Source organism: Lactuca saligna, chromosome 2 (genome assembly GCF_052625555.1).
Source record: "Lactuca saligna cultivar CGN05327 chromosome 2, ASM5262555v1, whole genome shotgun sequence".
Lineage (NCBI taxonomy): Eukaryota > Viridiplantae > Streptophyta > Magnoliopsida > Asterales > Asteraceae > Lactuca > Lactuca saligna.
In genome coordinates this window covers 24520498-24530574 of record NC_136418.1, presented here as the reverse complement: position 1 = coordinate 24530574, position 10077 = coordinate 24520498, and the positions used below count along the sequence as shown (strand labels likewise).

At 32.9% G+C, this 10077-nt stretch overlaps 1 protein-coding gene across 2 annotated transcripts; it reads right to left on the bottom strand.

Annotated features, from left to right (window-relative positions):
* Positions 1 to 761: 761 nt before the first annotated feature.
* On the bottom strand, positions 762 to 7422 carry LOC145030783 (uncharacterized). 2 transcript variants are annotated; one of them, XM_078979198.1, is made up of 10 exons: positions 6840 to 7422; positions 5812 to 6562; positions 4210 to 4795; positions 3082 to 3256; positions 2624 to 2975; positions 2440 to 2550; positions 1985 to 2345; positions 1654 to 1879; positions 1340 to 1561; positions 762 to 1236 (listed from the first exon to the last, which is right to left on the bottom strand). In XM_078979198.1, exons 1-10 carry the CDS (start codon positions 7358 to 7360, stop codon positions 1077 to 1079), a joined length of 3465 nt encoding a protein of 1154 aa, XP_078835324.1. In that variant the 5' UTR covers positions 7361 to 7422; the 3' UTR covers positions 762 to 1076. The 2 variants fall into 2 exon arrangements, with proteins under 2 accessions (XP_078835324.1, XP_078835325.1); XM_078979199.1 differs by having other exon boundaries at positions 3082 to 3253.
* Between the last annotated feature and the right edge of the window lie 2655 nt (positions 7423 to 10077).

The following is a 10077-nucleotide window of genomic DNA, read 5'->3' as shown; positions in this document are numbered from 1 at the left end:
TACAACCAAAAGAATGGACACTGTTGGCGAAAATTTAAAAATGTTGTGGCAATAATGTTAAAGTTTCCAAAGTTGGAAAAATATGGTGACAAAATTCAAAATGAGGTTTTTTTAATGTGAAAATGTAAAAGTTTTTAGTACAAGGACGAAAAGTGTCAAATTCATAAAAGATTTGTGGTAAAAACATCAAAAATGTAAAACTTTTGACTGTAAGGACTAAAAGTGTCAAACTCACTAAAGTTTTGTGGCAAAAACCAAAAAACAGAAAATTTTAATGAAAACGCAAAAATATAAAAGTTTTGAATTGAAGGACAAAAAATATTAAATGCTCCAAAGATTTATGGTAAAAACCTAAAAGTCAAAAAGATACTATCAAAATCTAGATATTGATACAAAATACCCAAATTTAGTTAAAAGACCATTTTTGTCAAAAAAATCCATCAGTTTACTATTGCTAAGAATCATTTTTATAATATATATATATATATATATATATATATATATATATAAAAGTATAAAGTAATATAGCTAATATATGTACTAAATAAACAATCCCAAACACCCACTTATTTATTTTTATCCATCCATTTTATGACCCACCAACTAATTTACCAAAAACTAAATTAACTAATAGTTTTTGCATGAAAGATGGAGAAAGCCTTCACAAGTTCACATCTTTTCTACAAACGAACAAATCAAGGACAACTCCTTACACAAGCTTGCTTAGCCTTTTTGGATGGGACAATTAAAATAAATATACCTTTAATCACCAATAAAATTTCCATTCATTATAATTTGTGGTATTCCATTTTTCATCCTATTGACATCGGTTTCATTCAGTCTCAGATAAATTACAGTTTTTTATGTTGTCCTATTGACATGAGTATTGATCTTGATTCAATACATACCAAACACAGTACAACTATTATGTGATGTCATGTTCAACTGTATACAATACCTTTTCGCTTGAGGCCTATATACGAAGACTTGAAGAAACTAAAACAATTTCCTTTTTAATAAAAAGAAAAACTAGAGCCTTACAACATGTAATATACAATCCCCATTTTTGCCTAAACTTATTTGGACACATCCATCTCATCTTGCAAAAGGATTTCATATACATCCGTCCTCACATTCATCTCTTTGTCACGCATAACTTCCAACAAATCCGAGAGCTCTTTTGCACTTAACACAGAGCTTAGTTTCACAAATCCATCAAGCCATAGCCTTTTTGACCTAGAATACACATAATGTCACCAAATTTTGGGTTAACAAACAAGATATTTTGAAATTTGAAATTTGAAATTTGAAATTGTAAAAGATGAAGATGGTATATTACCATGGACACGAGTGAATGGCACGAAAGTAAATTCTTCTAGCTGCTGACATGTCACGTGTGACATGGATTTCATACGACAAATATAAACGCCATAAAAGTACACAACTTTTCAACATGTTGTCACTCAATGCCCTTTCAAAGATTCTATGTACTCTATGATGAGAACTTCCTTTTCTAATCTCATACGATAATGCAAACAGACAAACACTCACTGATGGTTTCCTGTAAATACCACAACAACATAGTTGAGTTTCAAAGATTCATACTAATGACACAATTACCCCTATGAGGACAGATTAAAATTTTGATCTTACTTGTGTAAGTAATCATCAATGATCCGTCGAAGCTTACTAGGGGAAGTATGAAGATGTCCAATTTGAATAAGTGTATTATAGAGTTTAGGACTGAAGGGGTATATCTGTAATTCTTGCACCAAAGTTTTCCAAATATTTGCAAGTTCTGCTTCAGAATGATGCTTCCATAGCATTTGTATATAAAAGTTGAATAGTAATTCAAGTTGATGACTTTGGCTTCTCCTTTCTGTATTTATAAAGATTATGTTATACACAATAACTAAGCAGATTTTACAATCTAACAAAATTAAATATGAAAAAGTTAACTGATTTAAAATGATCATGAAATCACCTGGAAGCACCATGGAAAGAGATTGATTTAAAATTTCTATTCCAGATTCCCATCCAGAAGTCAACTCTTCAAATAAAGAAGCACAACAAATAGAAGCAACAGAATTTTCATCAATACTCCCATGAATCCAAATTCCCTGAATTACCCTTATTTGTTCTTTAAATCCCTGACGTGCCCTTAACAGTTGTAAACTTGATGGTTGACTTTTGAATTGACTATATTTTACCCCACATCCCAAGCAACAAAGAATGTGTAATGTTCGTGATAATGCCTCTGAGCTTCTAGAAGAATTGTTGTTGGAAATTTCAAGTTCAAGTTCAGCATACCAAAGGAATAAAAGTGAGGCGTTTGATTTGGGATCCTGTTTTATAATATAAAATTAAATGATATTTAATTATTTATCATGTTATCTCAAGTGTTGTAAAGTGAAGATAATCTTGATTTTTATTTCTTACCCAAGGAAGCCCTTCAATGGATAATAATGCCATGTCAAATACTTTTCTTGCATATTCTATATTCCCAAATGCAGCTTCTCTTCTTGCATAAACACCACATAAATGTACATCCTGTATGTATTTAGTTATATAAAACGTATTTTTATATTGAATAAATAATTAAATATAAACAAAATAAACATACCTGACGATTGCTTTTCAAGAGGCTTTTAGCCAACGTCCTACATGGAGTAATAGCAACACTGAAGGAATTCATCTTTGTGTTTGAAAGCTCTTCAGCAACAAGTGCAGCTTCTTTTAAAATATGATCATGTGGAAATACATTTAAACATTGTAAACTAACATTTCTAACAAATTTCATCATTTCACTTCTCATGTTTATGTTATCAGAGCTGTTTAAAACATGTTCTAAACTGTAATTCTCATCTGTTTTTGTTAATATCTCCTCAACTTTTCTCAAGTCATTTAACATAGAATCTGGTAATGAGTCCATAACTAGGGTTTTTTCAGCCCAACTTGAACTATTAGTTGAACACCTACACAAAATGAAAAAAACAATTTTTTAAAATCATAGAGAAGTGTGATCAAATTATATAGAGATAAAGGAGAGTGAAGTAAAACTGTAAAAGTTAAGAAGCTAACCACTGAGGAATTCTTCCACCAAAGAAATCAATAAAATGGTATAGCAATGATAAACGGGCTTCATCTGTAGTTATTGAGAACAAATATTCACTCACATCCTCAAATAATACTGTTCTTAAAAGTTGTTCTTCATCACCTTCTTTATCTGTGACCACATTCTCAAGTGCATTTCCTGCTTTTAAAAGTTAAACTTCATTCATTATCATGATGTGATGTCTGGAATGAATAATTGTAAAAAAGTATTTGAGAAAATGATAGCATATGTGAGAAAATAAATGAGGAAAATTTTGTGAAGAAAAGTTACAACTTAATTTTTTCTTGATCCATAAAGAAGGGATTTATGGGTTAAGCCAAGATATGTGGCTTTCTACAAACAGACACATATATTTACTTATTTGCCCTTCTACCCAAACCACATTCCTTATGGATACAGACACAAAGAAAAGCCTCCAATCTTCCCCACCACCCATCTAAGAGAATTATTTAAGAAAATGATGCTTGCATTTGTCAATTATTAAGAATGATGAAGATAGTGATGTATGATTGTTTAAGTGTTAAAAGGGCAAAATGGTCATTTACTCACATTCAGTAAGTTTTCTCAGCCAAAAAATGTTCTTTGTGACTTTGTGTATGTTCGATTGTTAAAAATGATGAAGATGGTAATGTGTGTTTGTTGAAATGTTACAAGGGCAAAGTGGTCATTCACTCACATTCAAACATTTTTCTCAGTCAAAAAATGCTCTTTGTGTATATGTTCAATTGTTAAACATGATGAAGATGGTGACGTATGTTTGTTGAAGTGTTAAGAAGGGCAACATGGTCATTCACTCACATTCAAACAGTTTTCTCAGTCAAAAAATGTTCTTTGTGTATATGTTCAATTGTCAAAAATGATGAAGATATTGATGTATGTTTGTTGAAATGTTACAAGGGCAAAATGGTCATTCGCTCACATTCAAACAGTTTTCTCAGTCAAAAAAAGCTCTTTGTGTGTAATGAACTGACTTCATTAAGTCAAAAAGAAAGAAGAAACATGCCCTTAATTTGTGTCCTCATTAAGTCAAAAAGAAAGAAGAAAACTGCAATAGAAAAGTGAAGTAGCCTAAAAAACAAAAAAACAAAAAATACCAGATTCTGTACGAATAGGCATCCATTGATCACAATCTCTTGACAACTCTTCTTCAGACCATTTAACCCAAGTTGAAACATCTTCCACTTCACCATTTCCTTCAATTTCACCATTAATACCAAGCAACTTCATCAAAGCCTCAGTATCATCTTTCTCTTTCTCTTTCTCTTCCACATCATCATTATCATTTCCCTCCATTCCCACATCATCAGCTCCCATATCTTCTTCATTTTCCCGATTTTCTTTTAATTCACTCCACCCTGTCCACCCCCCTTCATCAACAATATCAGAAGACTCCATCATTACCTTTTGCCTCTGTTCTTCCTCTTTTTCCACCCATGTTGACCACCCAAGAGCCCCATTTTCCCCAATTCTTGCACCACTGCTATTCCAGAAATACTCAAACAGTCTCTGTTTACCTTGTTCAGAAAGAAGTAAAGATGGACAGAATAAACTGTATTCTATTTCAGCTTGAAATAGAGCTGTAGCCAATTCTTGATAGCCTGATTGCCACTCAAAATGGCATAAACTCACAAATATGTTGACCAGTCCAAGTTCTTGGTCAACCATATCATTCTGGTGAGCCTGCATCATGAGAATTAGAGAATCAAGAATTAGCAGCTTCCAAGAAAAAATAACACCAAAATGCTCAAAGATGAAAGAGAATAGGAATTCAGAAACTAAATTGAAGAAAAAGATATGTCATGAAGTTGAAAGAAAGTTCAGATTGCAATATAGAAGTTTTTCAACTAGGTATAAAAAGAGTCACTTTTATTCGTGAAGTGAGGCTTTCTTGAACTCAGTAGATCTGTTTCCAAATAACTACATCATTCTGAATTGTTAGGCTTTCTATTTTGTCAAACCCTTCTCCTACACAACTGTAAAAACTAATTTTGCTTAGGGTTAAATGCAAAAATAGAAGGGTGCTTAGTATTTACCTTATTTGGTTTATTATAGCATTGTAATTGTATTTCTTCCTATAAACAATATTGTAATTTGAAAAATCTACCCAATTATAGCAATGTCATATCCAAATACAAAGCAACTTTCATTTTCCACTGCTGAAATTGGGTCAGTTTTTTCAAAGAAAAATGTCCTAATAAGAAAAAGATAGAAAACAAAATGCTATAATTCAGTTGAGTATTCAAAGCACAATGTTGCAATAGAAAGAAATGAAACTGGGATGCTATAATACACAAATAAATGAGAGTATGTTGGTATGTCTTGAATTTAGCCCACTTTTTTATAAGTAATAAGAAGCTGAATGATTTGTCTGTTTCCTAGAACCAATGCATCATTAAAGAAAATCTTTGTGTTTGAAGTTTTCATTAACAGTAACAAGCAAGAATCTTGGGGAAATGGAAGGAAAAAATAAACAAGGGCAATTTTGTAAAAAGCAAAGACTTTACGAGGAAAGTTTCATTTCCTTAACTTTTTCTATTAGCACGTTCTTTATGCATTAACTCAAAAAGAAACTCTCATATATAGCTTACCCAATTAAGTTTTGTCCCCATCAAATAAAATAATAATAATAATAATAATAATAATAATAATAATAATAAAACAGCATAAATATAGCATAAACATCTAAAAATATGCACCTGCCTATGCTGTTTGCTGCATGCAGCTGACAAAGCCTGTATTGCATTGGCAAACATCTTCCTCACTTCAGAAACCTTAAATTTTGAAAAATCCCCTTGAACAATTCTCAAAAACTCCCTCCAAAGTTTATAGCTTCCAGAATGATGCATAAGTAGCTTCTCCCATCTACCAATCAACACATCATTATTATCCCTTCTTTGATACGCATTCATAAGTGCAAGAAGCAGTTCTTCATTATCAGGATTGACCTCAACTGCCCTTTCCAATATGCTAATCTTCTTCTCCAATGTTTGTAATCTAGCACCTCTTTGTGGTTGCCTACTTTCAACCTTATCTTGAAAGTTAGCAAATTCTAACCAAAATTTCTCATTATATGGATGCTCCCTAGTCATTATATTGAACTCTTTAGTCTTTCGTAACACCTCATCTTCCCATGATTCTTCAACCAATGAAGAATCTTGACCATTGGAAGAAGTCAACTCATCTGAAAGTGGTACAAAATCTGTACCAAGTTCTGGGGTGGAGTCTTTAGGGGCAATGATTCTAAGGCGTTTAAAGTTCTTATGGTGCTCCAATGCAGCATACTTAGCAGACCAATAACGACCTTCGGATCTAAGCTTAGTGTCTAATGAATTTACATCATTATCTCCATCAAACCCCCAACTCCTAGCGTTTGAAGAATGGAATACATTGGAGTTAAATCCAGAAGACTTGGTTCCATGGAAGAGTTTATATCGGGCAACATCCATTCTGCATTGTAGTAAAAACCATTTCAGAATCAGGATGTTGCAATATAAATCATACAAGCAATCCCATTCCAAAACAGTCAACAAGAAAAGGGAGGAATAGATTGCAATAAATAAGGTGTACTCATTTCTTCAAATTGAGAAATCATAATGTTGAGTTTTTACAATATATCGATTCTAATTTCAAAAAGGGGGGAAATGATGAGTTTGTTATTACAGGTGGTTGCCCCCATGTTAATTCAATTGCATATACTTTTCGAAAATTAATCAGTAGGTTTTACCTGTAAAGAGAGCCAAAAGCCAAATTATCACGATCACCGCGAGAATCGAAGTAATACTCTTTGTTTGCAGATGAAGTGGTAGCATTATTTGCCCACGATTGAATGTTTTGTTTCCTAGAAGAAGGTCCATATTCGTAACCACTGCTTGCCGCTCCCTTCTTTGTCTTTCTCCGTTTCCGTTTCTCCTTTTTATTGCTGCTGTGGTTATTCCCGTCGATGTCCTGATCCGATGCCGAAGAGTCCACCAATTCGTAACGAGACTGCGGCCGCCTCTCCTCTGCTTCTGCTGCTGTTTCTTCTTCGTCGTCGTCGTCGGGTTCGCTGTAGTGATGGTAGCGAGTGGATACGACGTCGTTGATGGTAGAGATGTCGGCGGTGAAGCTGGTGTTGCTGAGCCAGCCTGGAGCGTTGGAATTAGAGACTTGTAGAGGGTTTATTGGTTCGGAGGTGGTTGTGGGGTTTTGATTGAAAACCGGGAACAATGTTGCTGCTGGTTCTCCTGGTGGTGATTCATCCGCCATTGTTGCTTTTGCGAGGGTTTCTATTGTAATTCAAATCTGTTCATCCATCCTTGTAAAAGTTAGGGAAGACCTCACTCGAATCAAATATGTTTATTTGATATTTATTTATTTATTTCTTTGAATTACAAGATAACTCTTTTTTACGGTCTTATAAGTTTAAAAAACAATCATTTTTTATTTGTTCAGAAAAACAATATATGTTTTTTTAAAATATATATTTATCTTCATAAAAACAATCATCACTTTTCCAAATTTTTATTTTAATATTTTTGTTGGGTATATAGTTCTCCATTAGATTAGATGACTTGTGAAGTTTGGACTAAGAATACTCACTTTGTATGTATGGTTATTATGTTTTGTGACATGAGAGTGAAAGAGAGGGAGTAAGGATGAGCATCGAAATCGGGTATCCGTTTTCGGAATCGGAACAATTCTGATATTGGAACCGCCTTAAGCGGTTTTGGTTCCGGTTCCTAAAATTATGGAACCGTCTTAAGCGGTTCCGATTGCGGTTCTTATTTTTTTGGAACTGCTACTTACTGGATACCCGTCGAGTGTATGTGTGTGTACATATATATATATATATATATATATATATATATATATATATATATATGTGTGTGTGTGTGTGTATGTATTATAAATTAAGCATAATTAATGTGACTTTAAACCAAACCAAACTAGTAACTTTGATAAAGAAATTTGATGGAGAAAAAAGAAGATTTAGAAGGGATATGAAATACTTTATCTTGTGAAAATGTATCTCATCGTGCATCCAATTCTTTACAGTAGAAGAGTATATATGCTACAAATGTTATTATCTACATTTAATGGTGACTAATAAGAAATGTTGACAAAATTACCATGCACCAATTATTGTGTCATCCATCAATTATTTACAACACCCCCCTTTGATGACATCATTTCATATTAGAGATCAATTTTGAAGTACTGCCTCATTAAAAACCTTGTTAAAGAAAACTCAGTGGGAAAAAACTCTAGTGAAGGGAAAAAGAGTGTAGTGTATAGTTGACTCCCCCTTATTTAGATATTTGTCACATTATATTCTATGTAAATGTCGCATTCCGATGCCATGGACGTGTTTCCTGAAGATTACAGTAGGAAGTGTCTTTGTAAAAAGATATGTTGCATTGTTATTGGATTAAACATATTTGGTTTCAACTTGATGGTTTTTTATAAGCTCTTGAGTGTACTCAAAAAACTTTGTAAATATATGTTTTGTCATGTCGCTCTTGATATATCCTTCTTTCATTTGAGTGATACATGTTGAGTTATCTTCATAAATTAAAGTTGGGCTTATATCCTTTTCAAATCCACATGAAGTTAAAACTAGTTGTGTCATCAATCTTAACCATGTACATTCTCTACTAGCTTCATTTAGTGCAATTACTTCAGAATGAGTAGAGGATGTGGCAACAAGTGTTTGCTTTTGAGAACACTAGGAAATTACAATACCTCCATTCATGAATACGTATCTAGTTTGCGATCTAGCTTTATGAGGATCAGACAAATAACCTGCATCGGCATAACCAATCAAGCCTTGTTTTGAATTGTTAGGATAAAATAACCCTAAATCACTCATTCCTCGAAAGTATCGATAAATATGTTTGATTCCATTCCAATGTCTTTTTGTTGGGGCTGAACTAAATCTTTCTAGCAAGTTTACAGCGAAAGAAATGTCATGTCTAGTACAATTGGTAAGATACATAAGAGATCCAGTTGCATTAATGTATGGTACTTTTGGACCAAGGACTTTTTCTTTTTCTTCGCATGGACAAAATGGATCCTTGTCAATATTTAATGATATAACAACCATTTGAGTGCTTAAAGGATTGGTATTGTCCATATTGAAACGTCTCAAGACTCTTTCTGTGTAATTTGATTGATGCACAAGTATTCTGTTAGGCATATGCTCAATATGTAAACCAAGACAATATTTGGTTTTTCCAAGGTCTTTCATTTCAAATTTTTTGTTCAAAAGTTCAATTACTTCAAGTATTTCTTTATTTGTTCCAATAATGTTTAGATCATCAACATAGACATCAATGATGACATATCCGGATGTTGATTTCTTAATAAATACGCATGGACATATAGTGTTATTTTTATAACCTTTACTTGTCAAATAATCGCTTAAACGATTGTACTACCTGCACCCAGATTGCTTTAACCCATACAAAGATCTTTGTAATTTTATAGAATACATTTCTTTGGGTTTTGCACTTAATGCTTCAGGCATTTTAAATCCTTCAGGGACTTTCATATAGATATCATTATCAAGTGATCCATACAAGTAAGTTGTAACAACATATAAGACGTATCTCTAATTTTTTAGATACTGCCAAGCTAATTAAATTTCTGAAAGTGGTTGCATCCATTACCGGTGATTAAGTTTCTTCATAATCAATTCCAAGTCTTTGAGAGAAACCTTGAGCAACAAGTCTGACCTTGTATCTTACAATTTCGTCTTTCTCATTTCTTTTTCGTACGAAGATCCATCTATATCCTAATGGTTTCACAACTTCATGTGTGAGGATAATGGTCCTAAAAACCTTTCTCTTGTTAAGAGAATTTAATTCAACTTGCATAACTTCCTTCCATTTAGCCCAATCATTTCTTCTTTGACATTCAATGACAGATTGTCGTTCGGGATCATCATTCATAATATCACATACAACTGAATGAGAAAATATTGC

Bases quoted from the DNA above. Each gene is read 5' to 3' on its own strand.
- LOC145030783 (XM_078979198.1), bottom strand. From the start codon at position 7,360: ATGGCGGATGAATCACCACCAGGAGAACCAGCAGCAACATTGTTCCCG. The intron at 6,563-6,839 runs GTAAAACCTACT...ACTACAATGCAG, and splicing joins GCTTTTGGCTCTCTTTACAG to AATGGATGTTGCCCGATATA. The intron at 2,551-2,623 runs GTATGTTTATTT...AAATACATACAG, and splicing joins TCTTGAAAAGCAATCGTCAG to GATGTACATTTATGTGGTGT.